The sequence below is a fragment of the Theropithecus gelada genome, chromosome 3 (genome assembly GCF_003255815.1).
Source record: "Theropithecus gelada isolate Dixy chromosome 3, Tgel_1.0, whole genome shotgun sequence".
Lineage (NCBI taxonomy): Eukaryota > Metazoa > Chordata > Mammalia > Primates > Cercopithecidae > Theropithecus > Theropithecus gelada.
This window is the reverse complement of record NC_037670.1, coordinates 85,904,586-85,924,976: the sequence shown is the minus strand read 5'-3', so window position 1 is coordinate 85,924,976 and position 20,391 is coordinate 85,904,586. Positions and strand designations below refer to the sequence as shown.

At 37.8% G+C, this 20,391-nt stretch overlaps 1 protein-coding gene across 1 annotated transcript in view; it reads right to left on the bottom strand.

Annotated features, from left to right (window-relative positions):
• The window catches only part of SKAP2 (src kinase associated phosphoprotein 2), a 335,197-nt gene that overhangs the window by 222,788 nt on the left and 92,018 nt on the right, over positions 1–20,391 (bottom strand). The window contains exon 2 of the mRNA XM_025379327.1: positions 17,091–17,225. Coding sequence (XP_025235112.1) covers positions 17,091–17,112 — 22 coding nt within the window. The 5' untranslated portion in view covers positions 17,113–17,225. The remainder of the gene's footprint in view (positions 1–17,090; positions 17,226–20,391) is intronic.

Here is a 20,391-nt window from a genome sequence, read left to right as displayed (position 1 = left end):
AACTTTTAAAATCTAGAAAAATTACCTAACTTGCTAGAGCACAAAGGACTTCCTGAAGTATCCCCAAATTATCTGCTTTCTTTTTATTGTAATTGACTGCTACACATTAGAAGAGGATTTTCTTTATTTTCTTTTCTTTCTTCTTTTGCATTTCTTTCTTTTCTTCTTCCTTCCTTCCTTCCTTCCTTCCTTCCTTCCTTCCTTCCTTCCTTNTTCTTTTCTTCTTCCTTCCTTCCTTCCTTCCTTCCTTCCTTCCTTCCTTCCTTCCTTCCTTCCTTCCCCTTTCTTCTCTCTCTCTCTCTCTCTCTCTCTCTTTCTCTCTGTCTTTTGGATCTTGCTCTGTTGCTCAGGCTGGAATACAGTCGTAAAATCATGGTTCACTGCAGCCTTGGCCTCCAGGCTCAAGGGAGCCTCCAACCTCAGCCTCCTGAGTAGCTGGGACTACAGGCATTACAGGCATGCATCACCATGCCGGGCTTTTTTTTTTTTTAAAATGGAGACAGGGTTTCACCGTGTTGCCCAGGCTTGTCTCAAACTCCTAAGCTCAAGCAATCCACCTGCCTTAGCCTCCCAAAGTGTTGGGATTACTGGTGTGAGCCCCCAGTAATCACTTGAGTCCAGGAGTTCGAGACCAGCCTGGGCAATGCAATGAGACCAACATGATGAGACCTCTACAAAAAATTTAAAAATTAGTTGAGCATGGTGGCACATGCTTGTTGTCCCAGCTACTCAGGAGGCTCAGGTGGGAAGACTGCTTGAGCCCAGGAGGTTGAGCTTGCAGTGAGCTGTGATTGTGCCACTGCACTTCAGTGTGGGAGACACAGCGAGACCATTTCCAAAAAAAAAAGAGAGAGAGAGAAGATGGACCTGAATTAATAGAAAGCATTTCCCATTCACATTTTCATATATCATTTCTTAACTTAAAAAATTAAAAGCTAATATTAAAAAACAATAAATTTGACATGAATTACTGATAAGTCTTCAGATTTCATGCATTCAAATATATTCACATTCTTGATTTGTAATAATTAGAATCAGTAGCAGTGTTACCGAAAGTGTAGTCTACTGGCAGGTGCCAATCAACAAACTATTTGTTACCAGTACAAGAAAAGATGAGTGTAGAAAGCCAGAATATTCAGAAATGTTTTATAACAATTTGACACAGTTTTGGCATTTCTTATTGGTTTTTTTTTTTTTTTTTGGTTTTTTTTTTTTTTTTGAGATGGAGTCTCGCTCCATGCCGAGGCTGGAGTGCAGTGGCCGGATCTCAGCTCACTGCAGGCTCTGCCTCCCGGGTTCACGCCATTCTCCTGCCTCAGCCTCCCGAGTAGCTGGCGCCCGCCACCTCGCCCGGCTAGTTTTTTTGTATTTTTTAGTAGAGACAGGGTTTCACCGTGTTAGCCAGGATGGTCTCGATCTCCTGACCTCGTGATCCGCCCGTCTCGGCCTCCCAAAGTGCTGTGATTACAGGCTTGAGCCACGGCGCCTGGCCTCTTATTGTATTTTATAAATGTATCAGTCAACATAGATTAGAAACTTAAAAAATAAATGTTCTTTCATCAAAGATAGCTTGAGAAGCACTGGTATAAATTACTAAAATCAACAGATACTAACCAAACTTAGTTAAGCTAATAGTTTTAAACTCTTTTCCTACTAAATTATGTTTTTAAAATCAGAAACACAATGTCTGTTATGACTATAAAATCAAATGAAATATAATAGAAAAAATTATCACTTTTTTTTTACAATGCTATGATCAGTAATATCATTCTTAGATATGAAAACAAAGTTTGCATCTTCTCATATGTATCCCTAACACCAAACACATTCACAAATTAAGTTCTCAGTAAAAATGTATTCAATTAATGTCACAGTAATGCAGATTGGTCGTGATGAGTAACTAAATCAAATCTTTGCCATTCAATTCATAGAATGACTTCAAGTTCCATCTCTTCCTTGTGCCCTTTCCTCCCTTTTTTTGGGAATGTCTATGAGTGCTACATGAACGGAGCATGAAAGTTAAGCTTCCAACTTTCTGCCTAGAACTTCGCATATACCTGGCACATGGTAGTTGTTAAGTAAGTGTTAAATGTATGATGAAATGTTTTCTAGCAGTACAATAACTGCAAGTGGAAGACAAGATTATGAAAAAGGAAAATCTAAGATCTCTACTGTATCAGTGATTGCCACAAAAATTAAGCATAACAAAGTATCTCAAAATTCACTGATTTAAAAGAACAATAATTAATTTGTAGAGATCCATGGATTGGCCAAGGGTAAACTGATTCAGGCCAGACTCAGCTAAGGCAACTCAGCTCTATTCCACATGACTCTTGTCTTGGGCATGTTCTTCTCATGGCAATAACAGAAGTACAAGAGAGCAGGCGCAATCATACGAGCACTTTTTAAGCCTTCAATTATATCACAACTACCAACATCTCACAGGCCAAAGCAAGACATAGGGTCAATTCCAGAGCCAAGGGGTGGGGATACAACTTAACCATTTTGGGAAGGCACTGCAAAATTGCTGGAAAGGGTATGAATCTATAATCCTATTTATTGGTAGGGAGTGAAGAGTTGGAACAATAATCCAGTCTGTCACACTGCAGTAGGCAGGAAAATATGACAAAGACGTCCATATCCAAATTCCCAGAACCTGTGAATATGTGTTCTTACATAGCAAAAGGGACTTTGTAGAGATGATTAAATTAAAGATTTTGAGAGAGGGAGACTATCCTGGATTATCCAGGTGGGCCCAATGTAATCTCAAGGGTCTTTATAAGATAGAGGAAGGAGGGTCAGAGTCAAAGAAAGAGATGAGATGACAGAGACATAGAGAGCGTTTATGATGCTATGCTGCTAGCTCTGAAGATGGAGGAAGAGGCCACAAGCCAAGGAAGCCAGGTGGCCTTAAGAGCTAGAAAAGGCAAGAAAACAAATTATCCCCTGGAGCCTCCAAAAGGAATGCAGTCCTAATAACAACTTGATTTTAGCCCAGTGAAAACCATTTCAAACTTCTGACTTCCAGAATCATGAGATAATACATTTGTGCTGTTTCAATCCACTATTTGTGGTAATTTGTTACAGCAGCAATAGGAAACTAATATACATACCTACAAAATCTATAAACTGAATAAGATTTCTGAATAATCAATAGAACCATCATATGTAATTATACTACCAAATAGACACCATTTGAGTTGATAGGATTATTTGTAGAAAATATATTAAGGTTTATGACTTTAGTTTGCTTATTAATGCATGTAACTGTTAAGCAGTTTCTTCATTCATCAAACATATATTCCATCAACAAAATTACTGAGACCATCAACCCTAAACTCCTGGCTTGAGTAATGAATAGAGTTTGAATAGAGTTTGACAACCTCATATTTACAAAGGCAATAACTATGATACTCCAGCCTTTATGAACTTCCCTGAGTTTCTTCATATCTTCAAATTCATGCTGATCTGCCTTCCAATCTGCTTTTCAGAGATTACCATCCACTCACTAAACTTTTTAAAATCTAGCACTCATATTATCCCCTCATTGAGACTCTGAGGTCAGAGGGCATTATTTCATTTGTGGTTAGTCTAAAAATCTCTAAAGTTCTTCTTGATTGCCAAAATGGTTTCATTTTTTCCTTATCTATGCTTACAGTAAAATTTCTCTAGATGGAATTCAGAAACATTCCAAGCAAAAAAATACAATTTTTAAAACTGAACTGTACAGTGCTTGCTTGGGAAACTTTAAAAAATTATGTTGTAGTTTTATAAAACGCATAACAGCAAGCCAAGCTTCAGCCTTTGAAAAGGCTTAGCTTTTTAAAGAATACTCACGTTCATTCTGCCAAGTAGTTTTGAACTTTCATTGCAAATTATTTTCGATTGTTTACTTTTAATAACAAGTGCCTTTGAATGCAGTACCTATATTGTGCTGATTCTCTGGAGAGATTCTACTTAAGAATTACCATCTGTCCAGTAAATGAAAGTTGTCCAGTTTAATCGTACTAATTCCTATTATTGTATCACACACTTGTGGAACCATCCTTTATTATTTCTACTACTCATGAAGTCTCATCTATAGGAACTTAATACTGGAGTTTTTCAATACTACATTTTCTGATGTTGTGGGGATTTGCTGCCTTTATATGATTGCTTTAAGTAGCAACAAGTCAAAAAGCCATCATAAAACTCAGATTAAGCAGCTGTTATTACTGACAAGTTCAATAGTTATTTGAATACATGTAAATGAAGGTCTGCTCCTAAAATACATCTTCTGATCAGCTTGAATCAGCTGAAATACATCTTTTTTTCTTATTGCTTTAACATCTTTTCCATTTGTGGAAACATATTCAATTGCTTCTTTTTATTGATACACATAGTCATAAGACATGCAAAATATGAAGCATTTAATGTTTCTCCACAAATATTCAATCCTGTTTTATTAAAACGGTATTGCCAACTTCCATGGCAATGGGCTCCATTTAAGTAGCTAAATACAGTACTAATTTTCAAAATAGGAAATTGTGGTCAACTCTTGATGTAAATGCAAGTTATTTCAATAAAGTCAGTAAGCCATAACCTCTTTTTTTTCAGTGGAACTACTCAATTAACATTGCACTTCTCATTGAGTTTTATATACGAAAAATGAAAACTACAAGACTAGAGACAAAATTCTGCCAAAGCTGCTATTATCTGGGTGGTGCACACATGCACACTAGTTGGAAGAAGTTTTTGTTTGTTTGTTTGTTTTGAGACAGAGTCTCACTCTGTCGCCCAGGCCGGAATGCAGTGGCACAATCTCGGTTCACTGCAAGCTCTGCCTCCAGGTTCATGCCATTCTCCCACCCGCAGCCTCCCGAGTAGCTGGGACTACAGGTGCCCGCTACCATGCCTGACTAATTTTGTTTCTGTATTTTTAGTAGAGATGGGGTTTCACCATGTCACCCAGGATGGTCTTGATCTTCTGACCTCATGATCCACCTGCCTCGGCCTCCCAAAGTGCTGGGATTACAGGCATGAGCCACCGCTCCTGGCCGTTTTTTGTTGTTGTTGTTGTTTTTGTTTGTTTGTTTTTGTTCTTTTTAGACAGAGTCTCACTCTGTCACCTGTGCGTGTACAGTGGTGCCATCATGACTTACTGCAGCCTTGACCTCTTGGGCTCAAGCAATTTTCCCACCTCAGCCTCCCCAGTAGTTGGGACCACAAGTGCCCAACACAATACTTGTTTTTCTTTTAATTTTTTTTTATTTTTATTTTTTTTTTTTAGAGATGAGATCTCACTATGTTGCCCAGGCTGGTCTCAAACTCCTGGGTTCAAGTGATCCTCCCACCTGAGCCTCCCAAAGTGCTGGGATTTCAGGCATGAGCCACCACACCTGGCTAAGAAATATTTTTATTTAGAAAAATACTGCAAAAACTAGTCTTGTGTATTTTGAAGCCACACTGAGATCCTCTCTAGAAATAAGTAAATTGGGGAAAAAAAAGATTCCTCTCTGGGAATTACAACAAGAAATCAACACATTAAAGGGTGACAGTAGATACATGCAGCCACATAAAAGAGGCAGAATAGGCTGGGCACGGTGGCTCGCACCTGTAATCCCAGCACTTTGGGAGGCCAAGGTGGGTGGATCAGCTGAGGTCAGGAGTTCGAGACCAGCCTTGCCAACATGGTGAAACCCCATCTCTACTAAAAATACAAAAATTAGCCGGATATGGTGGCACATGCCTGTAATCCCAGCTACTCAGAAGGCTGAGCCAACAGAATGACTTGAACCTGGGAGGCAGAGGTTGCAGTGAGCTGAGATTGCGCCACTGCACTCCAGCCTGGGCAGCAGAGTGAGACTTGGTCTCAAATAAATAAATAAACAAATGAGGCAGACTATCTGTCTCCTTTGTTTAGAAGACTTAGATATAAACTTATTAAATATGGAGACCTATAATCTCAGCCATGGAGTCAGCTCTAAAAGTACAGAAAAGACAGAATTACACAGGCAAGCACTGACATTGTTCATCCAAGCACTATTTAAGGAAAAGTGACTGTTAGTCAGGAGCCTTTCCTTTAATGAAGAAAACAAGTTTGTTTATAAGCAGACGGGAATAACCCCATTGAAAAGAAGACATTTAAAATATTTAAGATATAGGAGAGAGAAGGGATAACCTATAGCATAGATTTCCTGAGAAGACAAGAAGTGCTGGGATCCAAAGCATAGGTAAAGATATTGACCTTGGGTAGGAAGAGAGATATTCCTTCTATTGTAACTTGAGGGAAGGAGACCAGGATAAGTACGGACACAGGTGGGTTTGGAGACTTGGTATTAGAAAGTTGAGAGACCTCCTATGAGAAGGTTTCTATATACTCTGAGAGGTAGGCCATGAGATCATCTACTAAGTGTTAACGTCAAGGGAAAAAAGAAGGTAGAAAAGAGGGGAAAGTGGAGGTTTGATTTTTTAAAAATGTTTAATAAAGATTAGCCTAGCAGTAGTAATGTCTTCCTCTTCAACTAGCTTGTGGCTAACATTCAATTAATTTGACTCAAGAAATCAGAAATGGGATATTTTTATACCTATATAAAGGCAAAAGTGCTGTTACGATGTCACACAACAAAATGACTATTTACACACTATTTAAATGTCAATTTAGGCCCATTTGATCTAGAGTATAGTTTAACTCTGATGTTCCTTTGTTGATTTCCCAACTGGATAATCTGTTCATTACTGAGAGTGGGTTATTGAAGTCACCACGATAATTGTATAGCAGTCTATTCTTCCCTTTAGGTCTATTAACGTCTGCTTTATATACTTTGGTGTTTCTGTGTTGGGTGCACAGATATTTATAATTGTTATATCCTCTTGCTGGATTGACCCCTTTATCATTATAGTGAACTTCTTTAACTCTTTTTAAAGTGTAAGTGTTAGTCTATTTTATCTAACTATAGCTACTCCTGCTTTTGTTGGTTTCCATTTGCATGGACTATCTTTTTCCATCCTTTCATTTTTTAGTCTATGTGTGTCTTTAAAGATGACGTGGGTCTCTTGTAGGCAGCATATAGTTGAGTCTTATTTCTTTATCCATTCAGCCACTCTGTCTTTTACTTGGATAATTCAGTCCATTTACATAAATGTAATTATTGATAGATAATACTACTACATTTTGTTACTTGTTTTCTGGTTGTTTTGTTAACTTCTCTCTTTCTTCCTTCCTTACTGTCTTTCTTTGTGGTTAAGCAATTTTCTCTGGTAGTATGTTTTATTTTATTTACTTATTTATTTATTTTTTGGAGACAGGTCTTGATCTGTCACCCAGGCTGGAGTGCACTGGCACAATCTCAGCTCATTGCAGCCTTCACCTCCCAGACTCAGGCGATCCTCCGGCCTCAGCCTCCTAAGTAGCTAGGCCCACAGGTGTGTGCCACCATGCCTGGCTAATTTTTGTATTTTTAGTAGAGACAGGGTTTCATCATGTTGCCCAGGCTGGTCTCAGACTCCTGGGCTCAAGCAATCCACCTGCCTCGGCCTCCCAAAGTGCTGAAATTACAGGTGTGAGCCACCACACCCAGCCTCTGGTGGTATGTTTTAATTCATTGCTTTTTATTTTTAGTATATTTATTATAGGTTTTTCCTTTGTGGTTACCATGAGGCTTACAAAAACATCTTATATATATATATGACAAGTTATTTTAAACAAATGACAACTTATCTTTGATCACAAAGAAACCAACAAATAAAGGAAAAACTAACACCACACTTTAACTTCATTCCCCTACACACACATTTTGACTTTTTGTTGTCTCTAGTTATGTATTTTATATTGTCTATCTCTTAACAGGTTACTGTAGCTAGTATTGTTTTTGATAGATTTGTTATTTAGTCTTCATACTAGATTTATGAGTGGATTGTACACCACAGTTATAGTGTTAGAATATTCTGAGTTTGTCTGTGTACTTTCTTTTACCAGTGGGTTTTATACCTTCAAATGTTTTCTTTTTGCATGTTAATTTTTTTCTTTCATATTAAAGATCTCCCTTTATCAGCATTTCTTGTAAGACGGGTCTGGGGTGATAAGTTCCCTCAGCTTTTGTTTGTCTGTGAAAGGCTTTATTTCTCTTTTCTGTTTGAAAGATACCTTTGCTGGGTACATAATTCTTACTTGGCATGTTTCTTTCTTTCAGCACTTTGAATATGTTGTCCCACTCCCCCCTGGCCTGTATAGTTTCTGTTAAGAAGTCTGTTACCAGATTAATTGGAACTACTGTATTAGTCCATTTTCACACTGCTGATAAAGACATACAAGAGACTAAGAAGAAAAATAGGTTTAATTGGACTTACAGTTCCACATGGCTGGGGAGGCCTCAGAATCATGGTGGGAGGTGAAAGGCACTTCTTACAAGGTGGTGGCAAGAGAAAAAAATGAGGAAGATACAAAAGTGGAAACCCCTGATAAAACCATCAGATCTCATGAGACTTATTCACTACCATGAGAACAGTATGGGGAAACTGCTCCCATGATTCAAATAATCTCCCACCGGATCCCTCCCATAACACGTGGGAATTATGGGAGTATAATTCAAGATGAGATTTGGGTAGGGCCACAGAGCCAAACCTTATCAGCTACTTTATATGTTATTTGCTTCTTTTCCCTTGCTGCTTTTAGGATCCTCTCTTTGTCCACGACCTTTGAGAATTTGATTATTAATTGCCTTGGGGTAATTTTGAGTTTTACCTGATTGGTGATCTCTGACCTTCCTGTACCTGTATATTTATCTTTCCCAAGTTTGGGGAAGTTTCCCGTTATTATTTCTTTGAATAAGCTTTCTAGCCCTGGCTCTTGCACAGCTCCCTCTTGAATACCAGTAATTCTTAGATTTGCTCTATTGGTGTGATTTTTCTATATCTTATAGGCATTCTTCATTCCTTTTCTCCTCTGGTTGTGTATTTTCCAATAGCCTGTCTTTGAGCTCATTAATTCTTTCCTCTGGTTGATACATTCTGCTGGATCAAGAGATACAAGAGAGCCGCTAATGAATTTTTCAGTTCAGCAAATACATTTTTTCAGTTCTAGGATTTGTTTCCTTTTTTATCATTTCAATCTCTTTGTTAAATTTCTCTGATAAGTTTCTTAGTTGCTTTTCTGTATTATTTTGGAGATCACTGAGTTTCCTTAAAACTGCTATTTTGAATTCTTGATCAGTGAGCTCACCTATCTCTGTCTTGTTAGGGTTGATCACTGGCTCCTTGTTTTGTCCATTAGGAGAGGTCCTGGTTCTCTGTTTGCTATTGTTTCTTGTGGATGTACATCCATGTCTTCACACTGAAGGATTAGTTATTTATTTTAGTCTTCTCTGTCTGGCTTGTTTTGGTTTTTATTGGATATGTTTGCTTAGAGAATTCTTTGTAATATACCTGTTGAATACCTTTTTTTGCTGCAACACTTCCTCCTTTTTGGCAGTATATGGCTCTTAAGCCCAGGTTTGCCTTGGCTCTAGCAAACTTTGAAGCAGTGCCCTTCACAGATGGAGGAGGTCCCAAAGGGGATATCTTTGCAGTGTGGAAAAACTGCCTAGTGGTTAATGCCTAGGTGATCCATGAAACATACCTCCTTGTGCTGCTGAACAGCCACTCTGATTTGATGTCTCTTTTGGCCAAGATACAGAGTAGAGTTTCCCAGTCTGTGGATGCTAGTCCCACCTCCTGCCTTTGTCTCTGACTGTCCTCATGAATTTCACCCCCGCCCCCTTCACCCCCTGTCTCCAGGCTCTTGCAATGTTTTCCATGGATTGAAGCAGGTACAGGGAACCCAAGATGGTGGGAAAGTTGGTTGTCCACCTTGATCTAACTTTTTCCAGTGTAGTAACCATGAGTTGGGAAAAATTTTCTGCAAGCTTGGTGCCTGGAAAATCGAGGGAAGGGTATCATGGATATAAAAGTCAAATTCTCTTAGTGTCTACATGGAGTTCTTCACTTCTGTGTGGTCCCAGGAACTGTCTCATCCTTATATTTCAGTTCTGGAATACGGATGGTAATAATCTCAGTGCTATATGTTTATTTTTAATTTATTTTATTTTATTTTTTGGAGACAGAGTCTCACTCTGTCACCCAGGTTGGAGTGCAGTGGCATGATCTCGGCTCACTGCAACCTCCGCCTCCTGGGTTCAAGCAATTCTCATGCCTCAGCATCCCAAGTAGCTGGGATTACAGGTATGTGCCACCACTCCCAGCTAATTTTTTTGCATTTTTAGTACAGGGTTTCACCATGTTGGCCAGGCTAGTCTTGAACTCCTGGCCTCAAGTGATCTGCCCCCTTGGCCTCCGAAAGTGCTGGGATTACAGGCGTGAGCCACTGGGCTCAGCCTCAGTGTTATATATTTTAGCTTTCAGTAGGAGGAAGTGAAGTCACTTTGCTTCTACCTCACCATTTTGACGAAGTGACATCACCTATTCACACTCTCTTGAGGACAACTTGCACTAATTTGTATCTATTATAATGCATATATTTATTTTATTTCATTATAGAATGGTAAAAACAAGTAGTACAATTAGGATAAGAACTCAGGCCTCACTTTGCATTTTAACTGTATTGTAAAATATGTTTTTTCACTATGATGTTTGTTTGTTTTGCTTTTTATCTATGTTGTCCACAAAAAAGACACCATGCATTTTTAATCAGATTTTAAATAAGTGGTGGTTCATTACCAAAGTGGACTCTATGAGCCTTAAATTTGGTGTATTTAGGCTGGATGCAGTGGCTCACACCTGTAACCCCAGCACTTTAGGAGGCCAAGGTGGGCAGATCACTTGAGGACAGGAATTCGAGACCACCCTGGCCAACATGGTGAACCCTGTCTCTACTAAAAATACAAAAAATTAGCCGGGGTGGTGGTGGGTGCCTGTAATCCCAGCTACTCAGGAGGCTGAGGCAGGAGAATCGCTTGAACCGGGAGGTGGAGGTTGCAATGAGCCAAGATCACGCCATTGCACTCCAGCCTGGGCGATAAGAGCTAAATTCCATCTCAAAAAAAGAAAAAAAAAAAAAAGAGGGCTCTGAAGCTGCTAGGGCTCTCACCTCCACTTATATCTCTGGCCAGAACCTAGCTACATGGCAACACTGGCTCAAAGGGTTCTGGGAAGTGTTTATTTGGATGGCCCCGTGCCCAGCTAAAAATTCTATTTGTCTGGAAGAAGATCTTAGGGAATGACAAGAAGTCTGCCATAGATGTTGAATATGTTTCTTCTTGCTGGATAACAGCAGAACATAAACAGAGCTATGCCAACACTAAGCTCTAAAATCCTACAAAAGTTATTTAAGATAAAAAGAAAACTTTTAGGGAATAGCTCTGCCTTCTGTTTGCCACATGCTACTTGCACCTTGTTAATAGCTTGTATGTTCCAAAGTCTATTCCTTTGTTTCTCTGCTTAGTTTGATAAAAGCTTTCCTCACAGATTTCATTGTGGCATTTTCTGAATTGAGATTAGCAATCTGTTTCAAGCTCCATATAATGGGAAAATTAATTTACATGTATTTTTTAATCTATGCTAAGAGTCTCAGAAGTGAGTTTGCAACATTAGAAAAACCAAAAAGTAATTGTCATAAGAGAGAAATGTAATAGTTTTTCCTCACTGACTGCAAGGCTCCTGGCTGAGACCCCAACAACAAAAGACAGATTAAAAAGAGAAAAGCATATTAATGTATTTAACTTTTACATCAATTACACAAGAGCCTTCAGAAATGAACACCCAGGCTGGGCGATGTGGCTCAGGCCTGTAATCTCAGCAGTTTGGGAAGCTGAGGTGGGTGGATTACTTGAGGCCAGAAGTTCAAGACCAGCCTGGCCAATGTGGTGAAACCCCCCTCTCTACAAAAAATACAAAAAAAGAAATTCAGTCAGATGTGGTGACATGCATCTGTAGTCCCAGCTACTCGGGAGGCTGAGGCAGAGAATCGCTTGAACCCAGGAGGCAGAGGTTGCAGTAAGCTGAGATCGTATCACTGCACACTAGCCTAGGCAACAGAGTGAGGCTCTGCCTCAAAAAAAAAAAAAAAAAAAAAGGGAAATCTGTGTAATTTTATGGACTGTGGGGCAGAAGTATGATTGAGGGACAAAAGGGTATGGTAATAAACTGGGGGCAACTTAGCAAAGCCTGTGTATTCAGATTCTTTTCTTCTCTGTGTCTCTGTAGCTTTATTCTTTTCCTCTAGATAGATGGAAGACCCCTTTGGAATGAGGGTCTTATGGTCTGCTTTAGAGGAAGTTCAGATAATTTCTTTTATGGCCTGCTTCAAGGAAGAAAGGTGAGAGACAGTCAAAGAGGCCTTCCCGCTTCAGCTGTTTTCTCAAATGCCAAGGTGCCGTATTTTGGGGTAGTGTGCTCCGCACCCTGTCATTTTTGCATTATCTTAGAAGGCCTTAGGTTTGGGATCCACTCTCTGTCAGCTAAGAGCAGGGCACTATAGGATCAACTGAATTATCAAAGAAAATATATAAATATAAATTTAGATGCGATTGAATTGATCCTTTACATATTCTTAATAGAATCTAACTTTATATTTGAATTTATTGTGCAAAATAATTGGCTGAAATAGCATTTGTTTGTGAAAATACCTTATTTTAAAATAGAAATAAGTTACAAAGTTTTTGTATGACAAATTAAACCAGTGCTCACTAATGAAGGGTGATTTAGTCTTTCAGTAAACTCAAAGTTAAAGCAGAATCTTCAAGTGTAAAGTATTTTCAGAGGACAATATCAAAGCAGAGATTTAGAATATTTTATTATTGCAATATTTCAAAGTCTGGTCCTTTCTTAGGCTGCTTTTAATTTTTTTTTTCCTCTTCCCTCAAGTTTTTTCCAGCACTTCCTGTTATAGTAGGAGCTTTAGGAAGGTTTCTTACACCTCATTAATGAAGATTTTGAAGGAGCTTTTGCTCTGGATCTTCTTGTTCATCTCGCTGGCATCAGGAGTTGAGTACAACTTGCTAAAAAAAAATCTGAGATGAAAAGACACAGGCTTTTGAGGGTTTCTTGGAAGTGCTTCTGGGATGGCTAGAAGCATTTTAATTAGAGCTATTATGTCTTATGCTCAGAATACAAAATACACATATTTATGTTGAAACTGTTATCACCATACACTGAGCCATTAATACATTACTATTCTAAAATAAAAAACATGAACTATATAACTGATCAGTCTTCAGTTGCTGTGAGGAATAAAAACAAACATTAATAATTCACTTGCTGTTAGAGCATTCCTACTTTTAAAAGGTGCAGTACTCTTTATTTTTAATTATTTAATTTAAAATGCTATATAACATAAAAGGTTTGTACTAATTTACCTTTAAGTGTTCTTAAACATAGTTATAAACAAATGCACTTAATAAGTTGTTATTCATTTGCTTAGAGCACTTCCATATTTATTGGTTATTAATCTAATTTAGTTTCACAGCCTTCTTATGAGATCAAGATATTAATCTCCCAGTTTTATAAACTTAAAAACAAAAATAAAGAGACTTTAAGGTGTTCAACAGTAATTTCATGGTGTGCTAGGAATTAAAATTAAACTTTCCATCTTGTGTAACATTATCTAGTTAATGGCCTATACTTCTGGGCTAATTAGTAAAAAAGAAAAAAAAGAGAAGATTTGAATATTGAGAACCTGGTGGGCATCAAATATCAGCTACTATTCAGGTCATCTAATTTGTTCTCTGACTTAGAATAAAAGTCACATTTATGCCCAATTTGGTATCCTTTCTATATATGTGTCAATTGGGACTCATTAGGCAACAGTTAGGAAGACAAATAAAAGGCATAGCACACTGGAAACAATGCAGTTCCTGTATTTTAGAGATTCTGGGCAATGCTTTATCTTGAGTTTCATATTTCATCACAGAATCTCCATGGTACCTGGGTAGCCATTGGGTCTAGTTGTGCATTATTACTTGAGAACCAAAAAGCACCTTTGGTATAGACAGTTCTGACTCTGGAAAGTTCAGTCCTGCCCTCAACAGTGACAGTTACTCTATAGAGTATCCAAAAACTAGATGACTCTATAGAGTATCCAAAAACTAGATGAAACTTATATGAGGAATTAAAGTTATAGCTCTGCTATGCCATAAAAGTCTGATGGCCAAAATGTCTCTCCTAATGTCCCTTATGGTATCTAATCATGCCCACAGTTCTCACTCAAGTGTTTTAAAATAATCTCCATCCCTGCTACTATTACCTCTTATGTTCGCACTTGGCCTCCATGAGACTGACTTGGCATAGGGATTTATAGTAGAGGGACACCTTCGAGTAAGAAAAATGGATGTCTTCTTTTCTGTTGAACTAAATAATAACTCTATTCTAGTAACAGCTATAGACCCAACTTATCAAATTCCCATTAAAGTTAATTCTCAAGGTCTAAACCTACAGGATCAAAATTGTATTTATTCAACTGAAGTTCCTAGTTTCCACAAGGTTGTCTCCGGATGAGAAGTGAAAATGTTAGGTAAACATCCACAAGGCTGAAAACAAAAATGGTTATTTAGGGAATATCCATATAACAGTCATAAAAATTCACTTTGAAACTGAAAGTTGAGATCATGTAGGCAAAGTCTCTATATCCTATGAATATGTAAAAAGCAAGAAAGAGACTGAATATAGAGGCTAAGCTTTCATACCAATTTTGTTTACCCCATAAAATTTCAACTCTTGTCCAAAGCTCTGTATTCTCTCACTTTGATGCCTCTCAGTCACTACTATTAAATCCTAATGGTTTCTGCAGGATTGGATGGGGCTGGAGTCGAGGTATCTCATGCAGATTTGGCTTTTCTTTGTTTGACTGTAAATTTGGATAGGAAGTGGTTTTGCTGGTAGATCTGGGAATAGAGTCAGAATAGACTGATGTGTGAATCAGCAGATGGAAACTTGACCTTGTGTGGATGAACTGGGAAAAAATTAAAACATCACTAGCCTAATATTTAGACTTCATCTCTATTTTCAGTTTTTAACCCTGTCTTGTATAGCTCTGGAGTGACACAGAGCAGGTCTGGAATTCCAGCTCTGTCAATTTATGAAGGAACTTGGGCAAGTTATTTACTGTCTCTGAATTCCAGTTTACTCATCTGAAAACTGAGGAAGAGATGACTGTTGTGGGGATTATAGATTGAGTTTGTATGTCTGACACATGACAGTAGCTAAAGAACTAGTCAGATAATGGTAAACATTAACAAGCTGCCAGGTGAAATGTAAGTGAGACTTTTGTTTTATTTTTGAGATAGAGTTTCACTCGTTGCCTGGGCTGGAGTGCAATAGCGCAATCTCGGCTCACTGCAACCTCTGCCTCCTGGGTTCAAGCGATTCTCCTGCCTCAGCCTCCAAGTAGCTGGAATTACGGGCACCTGCCACCATGCCTGGCTAATTTTTTGTATTTTTAGTAGTGAAGGGGTTTCACCATGTCGGCCAGGCTAGTCTCGAACTTCTGACCTCAGGTGATCCATCCGCCTCAGCCTCCCAAAGTGCTGGGATTACAGGCATGGGCCACTGTGCCCAACTAAAATGTGAGACATTTTAATAAATGGTCCCTCGTATTAAACTCCCCCAACTGTTCTGGAACCACAGGAACGTGTAAAACTAGTCTAAAGTTTATAAAGACAGGAAACTAGAAAGTTCACTACTTCGTTCAACAAATATAAGCATAGAGAAGGATGCAAAGCTGCCAGACTATGAGGTAAGTCATGTATACACATCACTATATTAGAGGGTAGAACAAGATATGTGCCACAAGAGAAATTCAGTTAACATCCTATAGGGTTTTGAGAAAGAAAATATTTTTTCAGCTGAATTATAGAAAATATTTTATGGAGGCGGGGCGCAGTGGCTCACGCCTGTAATCCCAGCACTTTGGGAGGCTGAGGTGGGCGGATCACGAGGTCAGGAGATCGAGACCATCCTGGCTAACACAGTGAAACCTCATCGCTACTAAAAATACAAAAAATTAGCCGGGCGTGGTGGTGGGCGCCTGTAGTCCCAGCTACTCAGGAGGCTGAGGCAGGAAAATGGCATGAACCTGGGAGGCGGAGCTTGCAGTGAGCCGAGATAGCGCCACTGCAGTCTGGCCTGGATGAAAGAGCGAGACCCTGTCTCAAAAAAAAAAAGAGAAAGAAAATATTTTATGGAAAAGGTAAGTTTAAGCAGAGTGTTAATAAGTAAATAGGCAGACTGCATATATGATATACTAATTCCATTTAACCAAAGCATGGAGTGAATGAAGAAGTGAAATGTGAGATAGACAAAAGGTAGATTTGGCCCAGACTATAGAAGCATTGAAAGGCCAAGCTGCAGAATTTGAGACTTTTGAGCAGAGGAATGATATGATCGATGTAATAGTTTTCCTGAGAGAAAATTCATCCGGAAGCTTTGTGAAAGAAAGACTGAAGGGAAGAGATACCAAATCCAATTAGGAGATTGCATAGGGATACATGTGGAAGATTATGAGGTGCTGATCTGAGGTAAGAGCAATAGAATTAGAAGAGAAGGAGTGGATTCAAGAGTTGGGGGAATCAGAATATGTGAGGATTAGCAAATATGCTGTTAATTACTAACAAAAGGAGACTAAAGTATAGACATTTCTAGCTTCTTATTTTTGTCTTAACCACAAAAATGGATGTTCTGATTCTGCCTTTATTTTTATTAGAATAATGGACTATTTTTAAGCTTTATGTTAATGTAAGTGTTTAATAAACATGGGATGTTTGATAACCAATTTTATAAACTGCCAATATTACTTCATTAGGAATTAAAAACTAATTCTACATTTGACTTCTGTTTTATTCTTCCTAAAAGTTCTGAACTGTTATCATTCCTAGAAGATGGTTCTCAATCCTGTCTACCCATTGGAATCCCATAGAAAGCACTTTAAAAATTCCAATATCTGAACAAATGAATCAGAATCTCTGGGAATTGGACTTGGGCATCAGTATTTTCATTTTAATCTTCCCAGTGATTTCAATGTACAGCTTCAGTTGAGAATGACTGGCCTTGAATAAGATATACTTTAGTCTCTAAACAAGAGCACCTGTTCATGTTGCTCTCTGTCCATTCATTCTAAAACTCACTGAGCACACTCCTGGTGGTCATTCTTATGTCTTAACTGAGGGTCAGGTCCCCAGGATTCCTTTATATTCAGCATTCCTTAATGGTCTTTCACCACTCCATGCCACTATATCTTGGAAAAGTGAATAATCAAATTCCTATAAAAATGAGAAAAAATCAATCTGAAAATAAAGTAGACATCATTGATAGCAGAGAGCAAAGACAGAAAAAACATGGGTGAAATAAACTGTTATATCAATCAATCCAGAAGACTTGTCTGCCACTGGATTTTAGGTTACGAGAGCCAAAAAATTTCTTTATTGTTCAAGCCACTTTGAGTTGGTGTTTCTGTTACAGCCAAAACCATATCATATTATATCATCCGTCTTTTATGCACTTGAAATAAATGGTTTTAGATCTTATCTGTTGATACTAGACTTCAGAAATGACAAAGTGAAAATGTGAAATGTGACATCTTTTATAGGGTATCCAGCCACAATATTCTTGTCTTAGTATACATATGTGGGTGTAAGTGCTGCACAGCTGTGAAAACTTCGACTCTGAAATCCGACACATTTTCAGGCTGTACTCTGACCATTTGGCTCTGTTCTTTCATTTCATTGTTAGCAGCGCAAACTATATTATGTGGAATTTTCTTATGGTATTAGTTCAATGAATGTTCAAAGAAGAAAATAATTCCAAGGTCTAGACTCTCATTATGTTCTTGAAATTTAATCACACCTGTAATATTACCAGAAACTACTATCATCTATTAAATTTTATGTGTGTTGAAAATATACAAAAAATCCATTTCTTCAAAAGATGCTTCTTGAAGTACAGAAGAATGTGAAAAAAGAGGCAATGTAATAATCTACATTTATATTTTATTATATATGTATCGGGAAACTCTATAAAGAAGAAGTTATTAACAATGGTTAGAAGAAGTGGGGGGACTAGGTAGATGAGAATGTTGTGGGGAGACATGTCACTGTGTACCTTTTAACACCTTTCTGGTCTTTGAAATAATATGATAATATTACCTATACGCAATTTTAATTAAAATTGATCCTAAATTAAAATTGATACCTGATTCCTAAATGAGTAAAAACCCTTCATGCCTTTTTGTTGTTGTTCATAGTATTCCAAGTCTAAAACGCTAAAATACTATCCCCTTCCTTCTTCAACAAGATAAAAATCCTGTTCTTGTGCTCAGTTCAATTGCCACTTCCTTAGTTAATCTTATTCCAATATCATCAGGAGGAACTCTTTCCACCTTGCTCCCATGACATCACTTCAATAAAAAGTAGACTCAATCTTAAAATTCTAAAATATACATTTTACCAGAAGTACTCCTAAATTAACTGATTATTCTGACATTGAGAACCCACCAACATAAGAAACCCTATCATCTCCAGTCAATGCCATATTAGACTTTTAGCTAAAACAATACTAAATGAGAAGTTTAAAATTTAAAACATGAAACTTCCTTTGCGGACTGCTCTTCTTAGTGATCCCATTCTATTAGGACATCCAAAACATTAAGCAAGCTCACAAATGACCGGTAAGCCCCACAGAGAAAGCATCAAATATCCAATATAGAGTAAAAATAATCAAAGTAAATAAAGGGAGGGAGACATGGCTAAATGTGAGAAATAGAAGAAGGCTGAGTTGGTACTCCAGCCCAGAACACCTGAAGAATAAGCACATTTCGCAAACCCTACAACTAACAAGTGGCATATCAATACTGGTTCATTACAGCTCAGTAAGGGTTGTTAGAATAATTGTCTATCAACTTGACTCATCTGTCGTTTCAAACAAGATCTTGTTCTCAACTTTCCCATCTCTAGAAATAGACAGAGTAATCCAATCCTAATAACATAAATGATAATTCCAGCTAGCATTTGTTAATTGTTTATTATACACATCTCCTACCAAGTATATATTCCAGGCTCGAGCTAAGCATTTAAGAGACACTTGCAGACCCAACCAGATTTATCAAAAAATAAATACGCAGATCATGTAATAAACCTAATTTTAAAAAATCTATCCTTTGAATAGATTTATAAATCATAGTGCAGCGACACATTATAATGGTATAAAGCTGCTAAAAATAACTGACAACTATGTTAAAACATGGAAGAACAGGTAGTATATAAAGTTAAATCTATAAAAGCAGAATGACAAATGGTATGTAAACTCATTAAAATTATGTAAAAACATGTGTATATGGATGAGGCTCAGAAGATAATATACACATTTTAAGATGGTTGTTAGAAGAGCGGGATTACAGATGATCATTTTTTCCTTTTCTCAAAATTTCTTTCAATGTTTTTGCTAGCCCATGTATCATGTTAACCTATATTGGTCAGCAAATAGGTTTGGCTGCATAATAAGATCTAACATATTGGCAAATTAAAAGGTTACAGTGTATTTCTCTCTCATATATATCTCCAAATATATAAGCCACACAGAGCTGATACAGTGGTTCTACTATGTCGAACCTCAAGTTCCTATCTTTTTATTCTGCCATCCCTTCTTCTGAGTGGTCTCAGATGGCTCATCATCTGTTTATATTCCAGCCAGTGAGAAGAGGGAAAGGGCAAGAGGCAAGCACACTCTATTTCTCTAGAAGAACAGTGCCTGATACACAAGAAGACAAAAATATTAAATGAATGAATGAATGATCAACTGTGCAGTAACTCTAGTTTTGAAAGACCCAAGCAGGGAAATCCTCTAATAAAAGATATTTCACATTACTAGATATGGGCCTCTCATGTTTTCTCACTGACCTTAGAAGTATCAGGAATGTGGAGAGTAAGATGCTTTGCAAGCTAGTGGGAAAATATTCTATTGTTATTTATACCCATTTAATCTTGGAGGACTGACTCAAGCTATAGGCAGATGCCTCACAATAGGCAGATGCATTTCACTCAGCTCCACTAAACTACTTCATCCAATCTCCTGGCCAGCTAATCTTCCTATAACCTTCTGAGTTCAAGGTCATAACTGGTGGTGTTAACAGAAATCATCCCAACTGGGTCTGTAATAATAAATGTCAAAAAGACTTGTAGGTAAATTTTTATTTCCCTTGCTTCTAGCTTGAGGCATGTACAATATCTACTGAATTCAGGGATACATCTCAGGGAGAATCTGTGGGTGAGGAGAATAAAAGTGCTGCTACCCAAGAGGGAGATCTTGTTTTCAATTCAATTTGCTGACTTCCCAACCAAATTTAGCATTATGTGAATACTCAATTATGGCTTTTTATGCATACCTTATAGATAAGTTGGTAAAAATCCTTCAACTGGAGGTAATTTAAGCAGG